At 46.4% G+C, this 21,501-nt stretch overlaps 1 protein-coding gene and 2 pseudogenes across 1 annotated transcript; 2 read left to right on the top strand and 1 right to left on the bottom strand.

Annotated features, from left to right (window-relative positions):
* Window positions 1-4,695: 4,695 nt before the first annotated feature.
* Window positions 4,696-5,610, bottom strand: LOC133248840 (17-beta-hydroxysteroid dehydrogenase type 6-like; annotated as a pseudogene).
* Window positions 5,611-11,196: 5,586 nt separating this feature from the next.
* Window positions 11,197-11,881, top strand: LOC133248839 (protein cornichon homolog 1-like; annotated as a pseudogene).
* Window positions 11,882-18,104: 6,223 nt separating this feature from the next.
* Window positions 18,105-20,241, top strand: GPR182 (G protein-coupled receptor 182). The gene is made up of 2 exons (XM_061416771.1): window positions 18,105-18,263; window positions 18,779-20,241. Exon 2 carries the CDS (start codon window positions 18,795-18,797, stop codon window positions 19,974-19,976), a length of 1,182 nt encoding a protein of 393 aa, XP_061272755.1. The 5' UTR covers window positions 18,105-18,263; window positions 18,779-18,794; the 3' UTR covers window positions 19,977-20,241.
* The last annotated feature ends 1,260 nt before the right edge of the window (window positions 20,242-21,501 follow it).

The following is a 21,501-nucleotide window of genomic DNA, read 5'->3' as shown; positions in this document are numbered from 1 at the left end:
ATGTGGGGTCTTCAGATCAAGCAAGAAGCTCTAGGTTTGCATTGAAGAGGAGAACGTGGATCGACCTTGAGGGGCTGGCACACCACAGCCTGAGGGATTCAGAGATCCTCGAGGATCCTCTTGGTCACGTTCATCTCTTCAGCAGTCCCCTCTCTGACACCAAGCCATTAAAACAGGTTTGAGTTTCAGGGGTCCTGCAGCATCTGACCTCACTCTCTGTTTGCTTGAAAATGGTGATATTGTTCTATGACGTAAGGTTCCCTTAAACACACCATAGTCTCAATTTTGAAAAAAAAAAAGAGAGAGAGAGAGATAAAAATTCAGTATTTTAGTTGACTCTTGGAGAAGTCCTTCCCACTCCAATTGCCCTCAGCCCAGATATCTGTATAGCCGTACAAATGCCTTCTCCACTGAATCCATACTCAGACCATCATGAGAAGAGAGGACACACAGAGAGCAAGGGTCTCTGGAAGCACTGGGACATCAGGGGAATTCCTGCCCTGATCACAGTAGGTGCTCAGTAAGTGTTAGCAGAAAACATAAGACCAGGCTCCAGAAGTGACTCCCATTCTCTTCCATTGGAGGGCGGTGGGAGATGATCTGGGCTGGGGGACCTGGGAGGTAGCAGACGATGGAGGGTAGTGACTCTGTAGGAGGTGACGAAGTGAAGACTGCAGGGAGGGTTCTGGTGAGAGAGGCTACATGTCCCCAGGGAAGGGTTTGGGCCCTGCCTCTCCCTTACAGACCTCTCTTTGTTTGTCCATCCTTGCGTTAATCCTAGGACCCCAGATCACACAATAAGCCCCAGAAAGACAGATTAGCCCCTCACTTCTACAGACAAAGGGATGCCTTCACTTCCTTCTTCAAATCCTCCTCAGGTCACCCCACTCACCCCTACACTCCTCAAGGACACCTGACTCTTCCTCTCATAGACACACACCCACTGCTGCCCAAGGCCATGGTCACAATCACTTGTCCTATATAAAGTTTTCACCTTTTATTTTAAGGAAAATATAATCAATGGAAATGCATGGTTTCAAGACAAAACAAAAATTGGTTTCTATGTCCCCCTATTGAAGACACCGTTTTCCAGCCAAGATTGGCTGAGTTGGCACCTAGGCTGGTGTGTCAGGCTGCTGGTCCATCCTCCACACATACCCCTGACTACAACTATGTTTAGGGAAGAAGGGCTTTTATCTCCCATGTGCATTGCAGTGGGAGGGAGAGACTGGCCAGGGCCAAGGCACACCTGGAAGAGGTGGACATGGGCAAAGGGTAGGGGCCCGAGACCCTCCCAGCTGCTCAACCCTTCCCTAAATGTGGATTCCTCTGGGTCGCAGGACGACCATAAGGCTCAGAGCCTTGAGAGGCTGATCAAGGAACACAACACAGACAAGAGCTATTCATCTTAGTTTCTCACTACAAAACATGTTTCTTCCTAAGTAATGTCCCAAAAGAAGCCTGGGAAGGAGGTGGGAGTGGGGTGGGATAGGTGTCCTAGTAACATGAGAACCCCGCTCTCCACCTTATTTCCCTCCCCCCATGCATCCTCTCCCCTCCCAGTACCCAACACCTCGCTACCATGCACCCCAGCCTTGGGTTATAAAAAACAAAAAAGCAAGGAATATCACTCACAGTCTGGTTCTACAAGGATTAAGTCATTCATCACTACATTGCTGGCTTATAATGTACAATGAAAGAAATTCACAACGAAGAGCAGGAGAAGGAACTCTGCTCTGGGAAAAACAGCAAACAGGCCATCAGATAGAAATATTTCAAAAGAAATTCTTTATTACCATGGAATCTTGCATCTTTCCATACTTAACAAAGCAGTTAAATCATTAACTGAGATATATGTTCCTTGGGACTAACAATAACCTTCTACTGAGATGAATGCTTGATTGCACATATCCTTCAACCGAAATTACTGGTTTCTGTTTCTGCCTCTTTGGGGCAGGACCTCAGAGTTATCCTATAAACTCTATCCTGGGACATTGTCCTTATGGGACATTGTCCTCAGGAAGACACTAAATCACTTAACTCACAGCTCTTACATTGTGGGGTTGCTTTTTTTAAGTTGATGATTTCATGGGCTTCTCATGCATCTCTAGTATATCATGAAATCAGTCAGGAAGGTGGGCATGTAGCTCATGGGGAGATGAGTGAGCATGCCATTCAGGCCAGGTGAGTAACGGATCTGGAGGTGGCTCGTGGCAAGGCGTGCTCCATGGAGTTTCTCAAGAGTATTAGACTCAGATCATTTTGGCTTCAATATTTCAATTGACTTCATGACTATCCAGAAGGCAATCTCATACAAATATATTCTCATTTCCCAACCCTCCCACTTTATTTTATATTATATAGTATATACATTATATTCCCCTTCTTTTTTCAGATTTTCTGACACATTTTGGACTAAAAGCTCAACAATCAGTATGAGGAAAAGAGAGGGAAACAGAAAGAGACAATGAGGAAGGGAGGGTAATTCAGAAAGAAAAGAGACAACAGATAAAAGACAAAAACAAAAAGATGAGTATGGTCTGGTGCAGATTAGTTGAGTAAAACAGACCTGATGTCCATTCTCTACATCTGTGTCTCTTTTCCTGCCCTGGTAATAGGTTCATCTGTACTGTTTTTTAGATTCCACATTTATACATTAATTTTGAGGCTTCCCTGGTAGCTCCGCAGTAAAGAATCCACCCACAGTGCAGGAGATCTGGGTTCAATTCTTGGGTCAGGAAGATCCCCTGGAGAAGGAAATGGCAACACACTCTAGTATTCTTGCCTGGGAAATCCCATGGACAGAGGAATCTGGTAGGCTACAATCCATGGAGTTGCAAAGAGTTGGACAGGACTGAGCAAATAACACTATATGCGTTAATACATAGTGTTTGTTTTTCTCTTTCTGACTTACTTCACTCTGTATGACAGACCTAGGTCCATCCACATCTCTACAGATGACCCAATTTCATTCTTTTTATGGCTGAGTAATATTCCATTTTATTATGTACTACTGGACATATATAGTAACATGTATAAAATAGATAGCTAGAGGGAAACTGCTCGGTGCTCTCTGATGATCTAGATGGATGGGAATGAGGAAGGGGAGAGGTCCAAGAGGGTTTTGAAATACCCACATCAATACTGAGCAATGTTCCTACAGGAATCTGGAGAATTCCAAGGGTAGGCTTTCAAGGGGAAGCAGGGCTGCCTCTATTAACCACTCTCCCCAAATCGGAATTTACACTTAGTGCCAGAAAAATCCACCTTCTCCTCCGACCCATAGGAGGCTGCTCTGTCCCCAGGCCCCTCATTTAACAGGCGCCCAGCTTCATGGAAACCTGTCTGGGAGACACAAAGACAAATATCAAGAACTTAAAGACTTAGCAACTAATAGAACTCAGGGCAGAAGAGCAGGGTCAGGGCAGTTGGGAACAGGGTGTCGGAATTATTAACACACAGAATTAGTCCCTCCACTGCTTAGCACTAAACCTGCCCTCAGAATGTATATTTTCCCACCATATTTGACACCAAACACCCAATCAATATATACGATCATATTATTGTACCACACATGGCTTATGTATGTGTACACTCAGTCGTGTCCAACTCTTTGCAACCCCATGGACTGTAGTCCTCCAGGCTCCTCTTGTCCATGGAATTTTCCAGGTAAGAATACTGGAGTGGATTGCCATTTCCTACTCCAAGGGATCTTCCCAGCCCAGGGATCAAACCTATGTCTCTTGCGTCTCCTGCTTTGCCAGGCAGATTCTTTACCACTAGTACCACCTGGGAATCTCTACCATACAAGGAATGTTAGCCAATATTTTGTAATAAGTGTAATGGAGTGCAACTTTTAAAAATTGTAAAATAAAAAATAAAAAATTTTAACAAGGCAAAAACAAACAAACATAACCAACCAAAACCCTCCCCACCAAAAAAGTAAAAAGTATGGTTATACTAGAAAATTGGGTAAATAAAAGTCTACCAAGACATCATTTATGTTCAACACAATGAGTAAAATCTAGGAAACCATTATGTATCATATCCATTGCATACCACTTTAGTAAGTAATGCTACCCTACAGGATAGAATATTCCATCATTAATAATTATGTTTTTGAAATGTTTCTATTTATAATTTTATTTATATGTTTTTGAAATGTTTCTATTTATAATTCTATTTATAATCTATGTTATAAAATTGATTACCTTCTTTTAATGAAAAGAAGTACAATAACACTATTTGCAAAATATAGTACCATGTATGTCAAAATGTTATCAGTACATATATATGGGTGGTGAGATTTGAGGTGAATTTGGTTTTCATCCTTGTACTTTTCTGTATCCACAATGATCATGTTTTACATTTATACCAAGATAAAAGAAATTAATGTTCTTCCTTTCACCAATAAACCACAGGCAGAACTGTGTGAACAAAAAAAGAGGAAGAGAAAGTGACCCCATAGTTTTTTCTGACCATCTTTACACAAGTCCTGACAGCTGCGCCATCATCTGAAAATGAGTGACATTTAAACTCGTGTAAGACAACTACGGGTGACCAGCAAGAACATGATCAGGGCTGAGAACACAGCCCAGCTCCAGCCCTGCCCCCAGCCCCAGCCCCATGCAGCCTTCCAACCAGAGCTCCCGTCTCCTCCCCTCCTCCAGGAAGTGCACCCCAATCACCCTGCTCACTTAGCATCAAGAAACCCAGACCTGCTGAGAGAAGAGAGGACACCAGATGGGAAGTCTGCAAGGACACATTCTCATCAGGGGAAACTCTCCCCCAAGCTGCAAAACTTCAAGGTCAGAGATGGGAGTAGGGGGTGAAAGAGGCTCCTCTGTCAGCTGGGTGAGGTGAAGAAGGCAGGTGGGACTTCAAGTCCTGGAAAACACCTTGGAATCTTTCTTGACAGGGGATCTCCCCTTCACACTGAGAGAAGAAATAAATACAAAAGAAATCTGGGTGGTACCTCTGTCCCACACACGTGCCTTCACACACTGGCGGCAGCAACAACGCTCTCTGTCTTGGTGACGTCCAGGATCACTGTCTGCAGCCTGTCTGATGTCTGGTTCCTCAGTTGCTTGGTCCCCCACTCCATCAGACACACAGCCAGGACCCTCAAGCCTCGTAGGTAGAGCTGCCTGGCCAGCTGGTTCCTGTTCCCGAGTCACAGCCCGTGATGAAGACGAACTTGTCCTGGAGGCGGCTCACCACCTGCCTCTCCTGGTACCAGCGCAGGAGGTAGTATAAGCCCATGAGGAATGCCATGTATAGCCACATGGCTTCGAAGGGAACAGACACACACAGAGTGAGGTGAAATAGAGTCTGGCTAGTAAACAGACAGGAGGAATTAGGAACATGCATGATGATGCTTGGCCAACCAGGTTCCAGGCTCTCTGGCATGGAGTTACCAAGCTTTTCCAGTTCACTGTCTTCAGTGAGTATGACTGACTCTGACCTCATTGCATGCTCTTTGGTATACTTACGTCATTTCTAATAGATGTCATTGCATTTTAAACACAAACCCTTAAGGATGACAATACTTTTCCCAACCTCACTTTCCTAGTCCTCCCTGTTCCCTTGGCCCACCTCTCCACTCTCCACCCCCACCCTTACCCTCACAGATTAGAACCCTTACATCCAGATTTCATAATTCACAGCTAAATTCTTTCCTTTTTCATATTGAAGTCTATGACCTGGATCTCCTAGATCTAGTGGAGATTCTTACAAGGGAATACACCTTATAAGGGAAGACACACATGGTTTAGAACCCAGTTCTACTGCCAGTTAGCTGTGTGACCTTGAGCAGCTGGCTTAGCCCCTGACCAGGCTTCCTCTCTGGCTCAGCTCACAGAATTCCCTCCTGAAAGACTAAGTCCCCCCAGCCTCTCTAGAATTAGAAGGAGAAGGCAAAAGAGAATAAGGCTCTCCTGATACAACGGTTCTCTGGACCCAAAAGGTGTTCAGAAGAGCAGTGGGGTGTCTGAGGCAAAGAGAGGGGACACAAAGGGAATGAGGGGACACAGGCAGTGGTGAGACTTCTCCCAGATGCTGGGATGGGTCACACAAAGCTGCTCTAACAGGTGTTCCCCTTTCACTGTGTGAAGATGCCCTACCCACAGCTCTGGGTACCTGGCTCTGTTGCCCTCTCCCTGCTCTGTGCTCAAACCCTGCCCTGCCAGGCAACACACACAGAATCCAGACCACGCAGACACTAAGAAAAGACTGATTTGAACCGTGACATCATTAACTGGAATGCTAATTTCCCCCCAAGCACGGAGGGCTGCAAAGCCCAATAATTGGGAAGGAATTAGTTCAGTTGGTATGAGGGTGACAGTGGAGAGGAGGAGCGAGCTGCCCACTCCGGAGACTGAAGAAAGGACCTGAGACTGGACCCCAGAGCAGCTGTGCATGGAGGGGCTTTCTCCATGAGGGGGAGGATACCATCCTGGAATGGGGGTGGAATTCTGAGTGGAACAGAGCTGGTGAGTGGGGCGCCTCCGTCCTGGCACCCCTGCAGCCTCTGATGGATGGGGCTGTAGTCCCTGTTCAAGTCACCAACGGGACCTGTTCCACCCCTCAAGGAAAAAGCCAGCACCCTCAGGAGGCCGGTGAGGCATGCTGAGGCTCCCAGGGTCTCCAAGAAGAAAGACTTCCTTGTCGATGTGGTTCTCCCTCCACAGTGCCTGGCTCCCAAGTTGTAACCCTACAAGAAGCATGCATGGGTGGTTTGTGTTTCAGGAAGTAACTAGCAGAAACCAGAGTCCTCATCAGTCCACCAATCCGTGACTTCTGGAGAGGATTCCTGGAGTTGGGCCAAACCTCTTGAACCTCTTTCCCCTTGGGGCTACAACAGTCTTTGTCTGAGGGGAAGAGAAATGATAGGCATCAAAAAGTTCCAGCTGAAGCCCGAAGCAATGGCTTACTGTTACTAACCTACGGGGACTGTGCTGCTTGTGCTGGGTGCTAGAGAACTGCTGCCTCAGAGCCCTGGAGAGCAAGGGCTGAGGCTCATCATCTTCTATTTCCAGAACCTGGCAGTGCCTGGCATCTGACAGAAATGAATGAACCTTTCCACGACATCCTCTTCCTCTCTCCTTTTCCCCCTGCATTTCTGACCTTGTCTGACAAGATGAAATCCCCCAAAGCCTCCATCTCCCTCATGTTTATTATAAAGGAGGGAATGCAGAAGGCCTCAGCAAATCCTCTCCACTCCAGCTCTCCAGGAGTCTAAGAATCCATATGTTGTCTTCAAAAGCATGAAACTTTAGGAAGGTCAGGTCTCAGGAAGCACCGGAGAATTTGAGGGGACTTTCTGTCCAGCACACATTAGGTGATCAAAATGAGTTACTAGGGGGCTTCCCTGGTGGCTTAGATGGTTAAGAATCTGCCCACAAGGTGGGAGACCCAGGTTGGATCCCTGGATTGGGAAGATCCTCTGGAGAAGGGAATGGCTACCCACTCCAGTATTCTTGCCTGGAGAATTCCATGGACAGAGGAGCATGGCAGGTTACAATCCATGGCGTCGCAAAGAGTCAGACATGACTGAGCAACTAACACACAAGTTAGTAGAAACTGAATAAATATACTATCAGCAAGGGATTGTCAGAAAATCTACAGAGACCCCAGGAAGGTGCTTTGGGTCAGGAGGTGGGGGAATCTGAGGGAGGAGAAGAAGCAAGGGGCAGGGTGGACAAGAGAAGGAAGGGAATGCTGAGGCATTCCAGGAGGTTGCTGGGCGGGGCTGGTTTCTCTGGAGGAATGGTACCCGGGGCCCTGCTGGTCTCTGTCTCTCCAAGCTTCCTCTTCCTTAGACTAACGTGCATACCCCCACACACATTTTCTTGGGAAACCATGAGAGGAAATGGCTGTCCTTCATCTTGTGGAAGGATAAGGGCTGGGAGCAAAGGCAACTCACTTCCCCTTTCTCACGTCCTTCCACAGATGAAACCACTCTTCTCTTAGCCTCCATAAAGTGGGCTTCTCCCGACTCAAGAAACATCCCAAAACTCCCAAGGCTGAGTCCCCTCCTTGGAAGTGTCAGCCCGACCCCACTGTTTTTTATCCTAGCCTTCATCCATGAGAAGCTCTTCTAGGGTGGTCATTTTTAACCTTCTGGACATCATGGACCCCTTTGAGCATCTAAGGAAGGCTTAAAGCCCCATAAAAATGACTTCACACAACAGACAGGGTTTTGTATGTACTTTTCAGTGAGTTCACAGACCATCTAAAGCCATTAGGTGCCAGCATCCAGCTCAAAAATCCTTATAGTAAGAGTTTACTGAACTACTAGCAGTGTGACTCGGGCAAGTCATTTAATCTCTCTTTGGCTCTGTATCTACATAGAACCCACCTTTTTAAATTGTGAGGATTAAATGAAGTAGTCACAACTGGCAAATGTAAAGGTAGTAGCTGTCAGCTATAACTGTTACTACAACTCATTGAGGGTTCTTGACCTTCTATGTAAGAAACACACTGTCATAGGATAACTAAATAGAAGAGGAAGGTGGTGTTGAGCCAATTTGCTGCTGCTGCTGCTAAGTCGCCTCAGTCGTGTCTGACTCTGTGCGACCCCATAGACGGTAGCCCACCAGGCTCTTCTGTCCCTGGGATTCTCCAGGCAAGAATACTGGAGTGGGTTGCCATTTCCTTCTCCAAAGCATGCATGCATGCTAAGTCGCTTCAGTCGTGTCCAACTCTGTGCGACCCTATGGACAGCAGCCCACTAGGCTCCTCTGTTATTGGGATTCTCTAGGCAAGAATACTGGAGTGAGTTGCCATTTCCTTCTCCAGTTGAGCCAATTTAGAGTGGGAAAAAATGGATAGTGTTGGTGGAAAGGTAGAGAGGATCTCGGTCAATTCCATTAAAAAAGGATTTTTCCAAGAAGTGGAAAAGGGGGCATGCTTATGCCAGATGATTTACATATACAGTGTTATGTATCTCATACAATAATCCTGCAAGGAGCACCATCATCTTCATTGTATACATAAAAATGTAGGCTCAGGAAGATAAAGTGACTTGCCCAAAGTCACAAAGTTACTTACTGGTGGGACAAGGTGTCAAAGCTAGGTCTGGTCCCCAAGCTAGGATTCTCTCTACCGTCTCCAGAATGAGTGAGAGAGCAAGAAGAACTGAACAGAGCCAGGATCCCGTCGCCGGACTGTATCCATCACTGGGGAGCCTGAGGAGCCCTTGATCTGACAAGGGGAAGCCACTGCAGGCAGGCAGAGCAATTCCAAGCTTAGACTTGGCTTCTGCACTCAGTGACCTTCAGGAAGCTCAGGTTGGGGAAGGAAGTGCAGTTGTTGCCAAACTCCTCTGCCTTAACCTGTCCACAATCCACCTGCCCTTGCACATGAAGTAGGGTCCTTGGCCACACAGGCCGGGCAAGCAGGGCAATTCCTGGGACAGCTCACACTTGCCCCTTTCTCCAATGTCCAGACACAAGCCCCTGGCCCCCTCCCGACCCTGGGAAGCTGCTTGCCTTTATCTGTGCCTCCCAATAACTCCTTCCTGGTACCTTCCTTCCTTTCTGATTGTTGATTACAATGTCTTGTCTATATATTTTTGAAAAAAAAAAGGGGGGGAGGAGAGGGGAGGTTGGGAGGAGAGAGAGGAAAAAGTAAATTTCCAGGAATTGTTTGGCTGCTGCTGCTCTTATTGCTTGGAGCAAAGCTGTTTGCCGCCCCCTCCTCCTGCCCAGCTTGGCAAGAAGCCTGGGCTCCTGCCCCTCCCTTTCCCCCTCCCTTCCAGTCTCCCTTTCCAGCTGCCTACCTCCTCCCTCCTAAGAAAAACACCCACAAGAAAACTGCCGAGCTATCACTTATTCCTTCCTGAGGGAGCAGCTTTCCCTCTGGGCCTCTGCCAGAAGGAACCACCAGCATTTCCTCTTGCTGAAATTAACACAGTTGGGTGATGGGGTGGGGGAGGGGACTGGGGAACAGGTGGAGGTGAGGAACCAAGGAGTGATGTCTCCATGTGGGACGGAAGAGGTCCTTGACAGAAGATTCAGAGACCTGGGAGCAAGCCACTATAAGACAATCTTGAGAGGAAAGGAAATGATCACAGATCAGAATGTGTGGTCCACGTGGAGGGAACAGAAGCCAGAACTAAAGGTCTTTCTGGAGGGTCTGCAGTCCACTGGAGCCTCCATCTGTGTGGGTCAAAGGCACTGAAGAAGGAAGTGAAAATTCTCAGAAGGTTCCTTACTGAAAAGAGGTAGCCCATAGGATAGAAACTGAGATCCTAAACAGAGAGAGTAGAACTGTCTGGAAAATAAAAGTAAACCTCATTTTAGGGACTTCCCTGGCAGTTCAGTGGTTAGAACTGGGCACTTTCACTGCCAGAGCCTGGGTTTTGGTCCCTGGTCAGGAAACAAAGATCCCACAAGCCTCACAACATGGCAAACACACACACACACACACATACACACACATCACACTTTATCTGTTTTTAAAATCATTTTCTTCCTCTCTGCCTTTTAAAAAATTATTTATTTACTTATTGCTTCCCAGGTGGTGCCAGTGGTAAAGAATCCAGTTGCTAACGCAGGAGACACAGAGACTCAGGTTCCATCCCTGAATCGGGAAGATCTCCTGGAGTAGGAAATAGCAATCCGTTCCAGTTCTCTTGCTTGGAAAATTCCATGGACAGAGGAGCCTGGAGGGCTATACAGTCTATGGGGTCACAAAGAGTCGGACATGATGGAGAGAATGTACTTATTTATTTATTTATTTTTGGCTGTGCTGGGTCTTCGTTCCTTCTCTGGCTTTTCTCTAGTTGCAGAGAGCGAGACCTACTCTCCAGTTGCGGTGCACAGACTTCTCACTGCGGTGGCTGGTCTTGTTGCAGAGCCTGGGGTCTAGGGCACCCGGGATCCAGTAGTTGCGGTTCCTGGGCTCTAGAGCACAGGCTCAATAGTTGTGGTGCATGGGCTTAGTTGCTCCACCGCATGTGGGATCTTGAGAGACCAGTGATCCAACCCATGTTTCCTGCATTAGCAGCAGGCGAATTCTTTACCACTGAGCACCAGGGAAGCCCCCTGAACGCCACATTTTACATCGTCACAGCTCATCGTGACAGATTTCTGGACCTGGGAGTGATCTGATATGTGAGTGGAGGTGTAACACAGTAAGAAATATATATTTTGGGGGCGGCGGAGGCAGCGGCAGTGGAGATATAGGATGTGGCCTCAGGAAGTGGATGGTTTTACTCAGAGGGCCTTGCGCGGCCTTTTTCCGCTGGCAAAGCGCTGCTCCCTTCTCCCAGGCCACTGCATTCACTTTCGAGGCCTTCTGCTATATGCTGGCTGGCGCTGCTGCTCACCTCCACGTTCATCTTCTTCGCCATTTGTTTATAGCATTGGATGAGTTGAAGACTGATTACAAGAATCCTATAGACCAGTGTAATACCCTGAATCCTTTTGTCCTTCCAGACTACCTTAGCCATGCTTACATTCTTTTTTTTTTTTTTCATGCTTTCTTCTGTGTCTTGTTTCTTTATGTAGCAGAGTGGTTTACACTGGGTGTCAATATGCCCCTCTTGGCATATCATATTTGGAAGTATATGAGTAGACCAGTGATGAGTGGACCAGGACTCTATGATCCTACAACCATCATGAATGCAGATATTCTAGCATATTGTCAGAAAAAAGGATGGTGCAAATTAGCTTTTTATCTTCTAGCCTTTTTTTTTTTACTACCTATATGGCATGATCTATGTTTTGGTGAGCTCTTAGAACAACACTCAGAAGAATTGGTCCAGTTAAGTGCATGCAAAAAGCCACCAACGAATGGATTCTATCCAGCAAGATCCTATTTCCAAGAGTGGCCTATGGAATCTGATCAGTTACTTTGAAAAATGATTTCTTAGTTTTTAAATGTTTCCACATTTTTTTGCTTTTGGAAAGACTGTTTTCATATGTTATACTTGGATAAAGAATTTAAATGGAATTACATATAAATTAATATAAAATGATGCCTCTGGGATTTCTTTGGAAGGAATGATGCTAAAGCTGAAACTCCAGTACTTTGGCCACCTCATGCAAAGAGTTGACTCATTGGAAAAGACTCTGATGCTGGGAGGGATTGGGGGCAGGAGGAGAAGGGGACGACAGAGCATGAGATGGCTGGATGGCATCACTGACTCAATGGATGTGAGTCTCAGTGAACTCCGGGAGTTGGTGATGGACAGGGAGGCCTGGCGTGCTGCGATTCATGGGGTCGCAAAGAGTCGGACACGATTGAGCAACTGATCTGATCTGATGCCTCTGATGTTGACAGGTTGGAACTTGCACTCCTTAAGGAACAGCCATAATCCCTTGAATAATTGCATTAATTATTGACTGTCCTTAGTCCATTGGAAGCTTTTGTTTATAGGCGCTTATAGGACTCATTTTGGTTTTATTGAAATACCATTTAATTGTAAATTAGCTGTAGATATCAGCTCATGTAGATATCAGTTCTGATGAACTGAAAATATGTATCTGACCTGTGGGAAACTTCATGGGTTTCCTTATGTATCATGTAGGTGATTATATATGGATGCATTAAAAAAATAATGAGTGGGATTTTTTTCCTCTTGGACTTGAAATACTATCCCTGTATGTTGCATGAATGAGTGATTTTCTCATATTTCCACCAGTGTAATATACTTGCTTTAATTCTTAAGCATAAGTGAACATGATACAAAAATATATGCTGACTTACTTGTGAAGAATGTATTTAAAGCTATTTTAAATGTGTTTTAATTTGTGAGACTTTACTTATTAAGAAATTAGTTACTATACTTAATGTTATAATCTGGTGATAAAGGTATTCTTAAGAATTTACAAGTACTTTAGATTTTCAAAACTGAATGAGAGAGAACATTGTATAACCATCCAGCTGTTCCTTTAGTGCAATACAATAAAACTCTGAAATTAAAAAAAAAGAAATATATATTTTTGTCTCTGCCTCCAGTTCCTCACACAGAGCTCCTAAAACCTTTGTAATTTTCTGAGTGTTGAGAGCATCTTACACAGATTTCCCAGGTTCCTTGGAAATTCCTGGGTGATAGGAATGTCTTTGTTCTAATGAGGTGACTCCTGGCCAGCTCCTGAATGGCTTCAGGATGGGGGTGCCCACCAGAAAGACCAAGCCTTGATTAGAAGCTTAGAACTTTCAGCCTCACTCCCATTATCCTCTGGAGAGAAGAATGGTGTTGGGAGGCTAAATTAATAATCAATCATGTCTATGTGACGATGCCTCCATAAAAATTCCTAAACTATGGGGTTCAGAGAGCTTCCAGTTTGGTGAACAACACATCCATGTGCCAGGAGGGTGGTGTATTTAAACTCCTTGGAGACAGACCTCACCCTATGTACCTCTTTTTCTGGCTCTTCATTTATAGCCTTTACAATAAAACAGTGAACATAAGTAAATGTTTTCCTGAGTTTTGTGAGTCATTCTACCAACTTATGAAAACTGGCAGGAGGGGATTGTGGGAACCCCCAACTTTGTAGTCACGTTGGATAGAAGTGTGGGTACCTAGAGGAACCCATTGCTTGCAACTGAAGTAAAGACAATCTTGTGAGCCCTTAAACCTGTAGTGAAGTGAAGTGAAGTCGCTCAGTCGTGTCCGACTGTTTGCGACCCCATGACTGTAGCCTACCAGATTCCTCCGTCCATGGGATTCTCCAGGCAAGAATACTGTGGAGTCTGACATTAACTCCAGGTGGTTGGTGTCAGAATTGAATTACAGAATACGTAGTTGATGTCTGGAGAGTTGGAAAACTGGTTGGTGTTGGAGGGAAACTCGACACATTTGGTGTCAGAAGTGTCATGAGTAGAGAAAGCTTTAAGAAAACTGAAATATGTAAAATATCCTTTTCCATGGAGATGGCTGATGGTGACGGTGGCATTAAGTACATGTGAATGTACAGATGGCCAATAAACACATGAAAAAATGGTCAACATCACTCATTATTAGAGAAATGCAAATCAAAACTACAATGAGGTATCACCTCACACTGGTCAGAAAACCATCATCAAAAAACCTACAAACAATAAATGTTGGAGAGGATGTGGAGAAAAGGGAACCCTCTTGCACTGTTGGTGGGAATGCAAACTGATGTGGCCACTATGAAGGATGGTATGGAGGTTATATTTAAAAACTAGGAATAAAACTACTATATGACCCAACAGTGGTAAAGAATCTGCCTGCCAATGCAAGAGACGCAGGAGATGTGAGTTCAATCCCTGGGTCAGGAAGATCCCCTAGAGGAGGAAATGGCAACCCACTCCAAAATTCTTGCCTGGAAAATTCCATGGACAGAGGAGCCTGGTGGGCTGCAGTCCATGGGGTCACAAAGAGTCAGACACTAAAATCCCACTATTGGGCGTATACTGAGAAAGCCATAATTCCTACTACTCGACATATACTGAGAAAACCATAATTCAAAAAGATACATGCACCCCAGAGTTCATTGCAGCATTATTTACAGTAGCCAGGACAGGGAAGCAACTGAGATGTCCATCAGCAATGAATGGATAAAGAAGTATTACTTAGCCATAAAAAGGAATGAATTTGAGTCAGTTCTAGTGAGGTGAATGAACCTATAGCCTGTTATACAGAGTGAAATAAGTCAGAAAGAGAAAAATAAATATTGTATATTAATGTATATGTATGAAATCTAAAAAAAATGGTACTGATGAACCTATTTTCAGGGCAGGAATAGAGATGCAGACACAGAGAATGGACTTCTGGGCACAGCCAGGGGTAGCGGGGAGGAGAGGGTGAGACGGATTGAGAGAGTAGCCTTGAAACATATCCATCACCGGATGTAAAATAGTAGCCAAGCAGAAGTTGCTGTATGACACAGGGAGCTCAACCTGCTGCTCTGTGCCAACCTAGAGGGGTGGGATGAGGTAGGGGGTGGGAGGCAGGTTCAAGAGGGAGGAGACATATGTATATTTATGGTGGTGATGGTTGCATTGTCACATTGTGGTCACATTATCGTATAGCAGAAACCAACACAACACTGTAAAGCAATTATCTTCCAATTAAAAGTTAAAAAAGAATTTTAAAAAGTGCATGTGAATGTACTTAATTCTACTGAACTATATACTTTAAAATAGCCACAATCGTAAATTTGATGTTATGCTTATTTTACCACAATTAAAAAGGTCAATTAGCAGACTTAAAAAAAAAACACTCTTTGAATGGATAAACAAAATGCACTATATCCACACAATGGAATATTACTTAGCCATAGACGGAAATGAAGTATAGATACAAGCTACAACACAGATGAATCTCAAAAATGTTATGCCAAGTGATGTAAATCGATAAAGTTAGAACACTCCTTCACACCATACACACACATATGCACATACAAAACTCAAGATGGCTTAAAGACAAATATAAGACATGACATCATAAAATTCTTAGAAGAGAACATAGGCAAAACAGTTTCTGACATAAATTATAGCAATGTTTTCTTAGGTCAGTCTCCAATAAATATAGAAATAAAAATAGAATAGAAATAAAAATAAACAAATGGAACCTAATCAAACTTACAAGTTTTGCACAGAAAAAGAAGCCATAAAAAAATGAAAAGACAACCTACTGAATGGGAGAAATTATTTTTGCCAATGATGCAACTAGCAGGGCTTAATTTCCAAAATATGCAAACAGCTCGTATAACTCAATAACAAAAAAATCAAAAAATGAGCATAAGACTTAGACATTTCTCCAAAGAAGGCATACAAATGGTTGATAGGAACAGGAAAAGATGCTCAACATTGCTAATCATCAGAGAAACGCAAATCAAATCTACAATGAGGTATCACCTCACAGCAGTCAGAATGGCTGTTTTTTAAAAGTCTACAAATAATGAATTGTGGAGAGGATGTGGAAAAAAGGAACCCTTCTACACTGTTGGTGGGAAAGTAAATTAGTGCAGCCACTACAGAAAACAGTATGAAGGTTCCCTAAAAAACTAAAATTAGAATTGCCATATGATTCCCTCCTAGGCATATCCAGAGGAAATTCTTTCAAAAAAGATGCATTCACTCCAATGTTCATAATGGCAGTATTTACAATAGCCAAGACATGGAAGCAACCTAAATGTCCATCAACAGATAAATGGATAAAGAAAATGTGGAATACTAGTCAACCATAAAAAAGAAGGAAATAATGCCATTTGCAGCAACACGGATAAATCTAGAGATTATCATAAGTGAAGTCAGAGAAAGACAAACACCATATGACATCACTTAGATTGGAATCTAAAATATGATACAAATAAACTTATTTACAAAACAGAAACACTCACGGACATAGAAAACAAACTTATGGTTACCAAAGGGGAAAGGTGGTGGGGGGGATAAATTAGGAGTTTGGGATTAGCAGATACAAACTACCATGTGTAAAATAGATAAGCAATAAGGTCTTACTGTATAGCATAGGAACTATATTCAATACCCTATAATAAACTATATAACCACTGGTGATCCATTGGTTATGACTCCATGCTTCCACTGCAGGGGGAATGGGCTGGATCCCTGGTTGGGGAACTAAGATTCTCTGTGCAGCATGGTCCAAAAAAAAAGAATATATATATAACTGAATCACTTTGCTATATACCAGAAACTAACATAACACTGGAAATCACCCATAGTTCAATTTTTAAAATCTTTTAATATTATGCTAAGTGAAAAAGAAAAGACACAAAGGTCTCACATTGTATGATTCAACTGATATTAATTGTCTTTAATACATAAGTGGCTTGCCAGGTGGTGCTAGTAGTAAAGAATCCACCTGACAATGCAGGAGATGCAAGAGATATGGGTTCGATCACTGGGTCGGGAAGATCCCCTGCAGGAGGAAATGGCAACCCACTCCAGTATACTTGCCTGGAAAATTCCATGGACAGAGGAGCCCGGTGGGCTACAGACCATGGGATCACAAAGAGTTGGAAATGACTGAGCCGCTGGGCACAATACATAAAACCAGAGAGACAGAAAGCAGAACAGTGGTTGCCAGGACTGAAGAGAGAGCAGACTTGAGAGTGCAGGCTTAACGGATGTGACAAAATTTTCTGCTGGGGTGACGAAAATATTTTGGAATTACATAGAGGTATAGTTGCACAACAATGTGAATACTAAATGCCACAGAATTGTAAACTTTAAAATATTAATATTGTCATAGGGATTTCACCTCTATTAATTTATGTATGTCCAATCCCCTCCAGCCAACGCACCCCTGGCCCCACAAAGCATGGGCCCAGCTCCAGGTGGCTCTGCTCTCACTTGGATGCTGCTGTGTAGCTTGTGTGAGACAGGCAACATCTCTGGATAAGGAAGCCCACCCTCCCTCCCCACAGGGCTTCCTGGGGGATCAAATGACTAACTGAGATGAAAAAGCTCAGCTGACACAAGATGCTCACCAAGAACACACATCCGGGGTTCCGAGCCTTCCTCTCGGCTTGGAAGCAGCCTGGTGTCTGTCTGTCTTCTCTCTCTCTCCTCCATACTTGGCTGGAGCAGTATGGAGCTTGAGGGCTGGAGAATGCTGTTCACCTCCCCCTCCCCATCCAGGAGTCTCCCTGAAGCTCAGCACAGTCCCCTCCCCATTCAGTCTTACCTCTCTCTCTCCAGAATCTCACCTCAGATCACAGAATGAAGGCTGGAGGAATGGCAGGGTGGCCATTCAGCAGAAGGGCCAGAGTGATTATATCTGAATAATTTTCAGATTTATTTTAGCCCTCCTACCCCCATCCAGTTCTATTTCAGTAGGAGTCAAGACAGGGGAGAGTGGGATTCCAATCCAGTTTATCAGTGGAAAATATATACATATATAAAGCTTTAGCATGTCACTTTGATGGCTCGTTTAATTCTCACAAGCACCCTTATTAAGAGATATGATTGTTGTCCCATTTTGCAGAGGAGAGCACTGAGGCTTAAAGAGGTAAGTTCACCCAGCCACAGGAGTCTGGATTTTAATGTTTGCAGCCTGACTCCTCCCTGTCACCACCACACTGGAACTTTTGCTGTGACTTCCCCTCTAACTGGATTGGGAGAAGGCAGGAAAAACCCCGACCCTCTCCCACAGAGCCTCAGCCAGTGATACTGCTTCCCGGATGAGAAGGGCGGCCCCGAAGTCTGCAGCAGAGCCAGCTCCACAGCCACAGTCCCTTCAGCCTCCCTGCCGCTCCCCAACGGTCCAGACCCACCGGCCCTCCCCAACAAGAGGTGCTCTCGACAGGAAATCTCAGGTGAGGGTCTCCCTCTCTCAGGGAAGCAGGGCGTGGGGTCTGGAGGTGATTGGTTTTCCTGCATGATCCACAGATGTCCCCAGGGATGAAGCGGAGGGGTGTGTGTGCGTGTGTGTGTGTGTGTGTGTGTGTGTGTCCCACACGCAAGGCCTAAATAGCAAGACAAAGCAGAAGCCCCTAAGGAAGGCCTGCACAAAAGGGCCAAGCAGTGAAGCTCCAGGAGAGAAGCGGACATGGAACCCACCTAGGGGGACTGGTCACCGGGAAGAAAGCAGTTGGACTCTGGCTTCTCCCACCACGGAGACCCCTTAACAGAATATTTCTGTTCGTGGGTCAAAGCTGGCAGTGAGTTGTGTGCTATTTATTCATAGTTCGAATGTTACACTTCCCTTTCTTCCTCTTCAGACTCAGGATCTTTCCCCAAAACCTCCTGGCCCCCGTGGCCTGTGACCTTGGGGACACAAGGCTGCCTTCGAGGCTCCCTTGCTCCTCCAGCCCTCCCTTCTCCCCATTAGGCACTTGCCAGTCCTCATGTCGGCCACCGCAGGGCCCAGCGTGGCGCCCACCAGGGACGTGGGAGAGATCTACAACTGGACGGAGCTGCTCCACTTCTTCAACCACACCCTGCCCGAGTGCCACATGGAGCTCAACGAGAACACCAAGCGCGTAGCCCTCTTCGTGCTCTACCTGGCCATCTTTGTGGTCGGGCTGGTGGAGAACCTCCTGGTGATCTGCGTCAACTGGCGGGGCTCGGCCCGTGCGGGGCTGCTGCGTCTCTACGTCCTCAATATGGCCATCGCCGACCTGGGCATCATCCTGTCTCTGCCAGTGTGGATGCTGGAGGCCACGCTGGACTACACCTGGCTCTGGGGCAGCTTCTCCTGCCGCTTCACCCACTATTTCTACTATGCCAACATGTACAGCAGCATCTTCTTCCTGGTGTGCCTCAGCGTGGACCGCTACGTCACCCTCACCAACGCCTCTACCTCCTGGCAGCACCACCAGCACCGAGGGCGCAGGGCCGTGTGTGCCGGGGTCTGGGTCCTCTCGGCCCTCATCCCGCTGCCTGAGGTGGTCCACATCCGGCTGGTGGACAGCTTTGAGCCCATGTGCCTCTTCATGGCGCCTTTTGAAACATACAGCACATGGGCCACGGTGGTGGCCCTGTCCACCACTGTCCTGGGCTTCCTGCTGCCCTTGCCCCTCATCGCCGTCTTCAATGTGCTGACAGCCCGCCGGCTCCGGCAGACAGGACAGCCCGAGGGCCGGCGCCACTGCCTGCTGGTGTGTGCCTACATAGCCGTCTTTGTCATCTGCTGGCTGCCCTACCACCTGACCCTGCTGCTGCTCACACTTCACGGCACCCACATCTCCCTCCACTGCTACCTGGCCCACCTGCTCTACTTCTTCTACGACATCATTGACTGCTTCTCCATGCTCCACTGTGTTGTCAACCCCATCCTTTATAACTTCCTCAGCCCGAGCTTCCGGGGCCGGCTCCTCAACGCCGTGGTCCATTACCTTCCCAAGGTCCAGGTCAGGGAGGGCAGACATGCCTCCACCTCCTCCTCCTCCTCCACCCAGCATTCCATCATCATCACCAAGGAGGGTACCCAGCCCCCTGCAGCTGGCCCCCACCAGCACCCAAGCCTGAACTTCCAGGCAGCAAATACCCTACCCACCTCCGCTCCTCAGTCTCTTGTAGCCAGCTGAGGAAGAGTCCAGTGTCCTCCACCAGTGAAGTAGAAAGCTGGAAGTAGGTGAGAGATCTGAGGAGGGGGGGTGGCATGGGAGAGGGTTAGAGTACTCATGGCCAATATTGAGTATGTCTTCAAATATTGAGGTGGGGATGGGGAGGGAGGCGGGGAGGGAGGCAGGCAGGGGAAGAGAGCAGATCCTTGGCGTTGTACTATTTGAAACCATCCTTGTGCCGAAGATGCAGGGGAAAAGGTGAAATAAAGAATAGAGACAGACACGACTCTGAATCTCTGAACAAGTCTGCACTGCAAGCTGGGTTTGGAAATGGAGCTGAGGCCAAAGAGATGCTCAGCAAAAACCACCCCGGCCGGAAAGAGTGAGCTCCACAGGAACCGCACACAACTTTCCTTTTGTGTTTGCGCTTGTTGACCTCCCAGCACATCATGCAGGCTGCAGGGACAAGAGGCCAGAGGCCAAGGAGCCAGGAGGCCTCAGCAGGCTGTTTCCCAGCAGTGCATCCTCAATGCGATGATAAATGGAGCGGGTGGGGACAGCAGGGGCGGGTGAGGCCGAGGTCCGAGACAGGCACCCTGCAGCTGGGAGGACTCTCCTCCCCCACCATTCAGGAAAGGGCTTGCTGACACTCTCCTCCTTGTCCATCCTGATCCCCCTCCCCCCACAAGCAGAGGAGCTGTCCCGAAGTCCATGCTGCTCACAGCCCCTCTGCCCCCAGCTCTGGGTCTAGCACGTTTCCAGACTTCTGCCCCCAGTCCCTCCCTTTCTCTCTGGATCCCAGGAAAATATCAAGGGACAACCATTCTGGGAACAGACTTCAGGATGGGTAGCAGCAGGCACTCACAGGTGGTCTGTCCCTCAGTCCTGCCCCTGCAGAGAGTGGGAAGTGGAAATCTTCCAGTTCTGTCACAGGGCAGAGGCCTGGTGTCTCCTAAGTCAGTTTTCACCCTCAGACTTCTTTCTTCTGGCCAAGTCTCCTCTTAATTTTCCTGTCCAGCAACTTCTATTCACACTTATCCTATAGACAGGAACAGAAGTCCCCTTGCAAACACAGAGGTCTTCTGGAAAGGACTCTATATACCAGTTTGGGAAACTAGGACCTTGTCCACGAAGCGCTTTGACTGAAGTAACGCCTCAGAGCAGGCCCCAGCCCACCAGTCCTGAGCCCTCCGCCTCTGCATCCTGCCTGTGGAGAATTGAGGGGCTTGTGGACACAATCACTGAGACCTTCTGTCCTGCTCAAGTGCTCAGTTATGTCTGGAATGTTTAATTTGGAATAGCTACTCACTGACCTGGAGGGCCTCCCCCTCTGCTCTTGGAAATCTGAGATGCATTAAACAGATTCACCAGATGCATTAAACATGTGCTACAGAACTGTATGAACCCATTTGTCAGGAGCACCAAGGGAAGTCCGTTTAACTCCCTCTGCTCACTGGACTCAAACCTGAAAAAGGGTCTTTTTATTTAAAGGGTCTTCATGCTACAAGAAGGCAATGGCACCCCACTCCAGTACTCTTGCCTGGAA

Source organism: Bos javanicus, chromosome 5, assembly GCF_032452875.1.
Source record: "Bos javanicus breed banteng chromosome 5, ARS-OSU_banteng_1.0, whole genome shotgun sequence".
NCBI classification, from domain to species: domain Eukaryota; kingdom Metazoa; phylum Chordata; class Mammalia; order Artiodactyla; family Bovidae; genus Bos; species Bos javanicus.
This window is presented reverse-complemented; position numbering and strand designations above follow the sequence as displayed.

What these genes read in the sequence shown, in the direction of transcription:
- GPR182 (XM_061416771.1), top strand. Translation starts at nt 18,795, where the DNA reads ATGTCGGCCACCGCAGGGCCCAGCGTGGCGCCCACCAGGGACGTGGGA.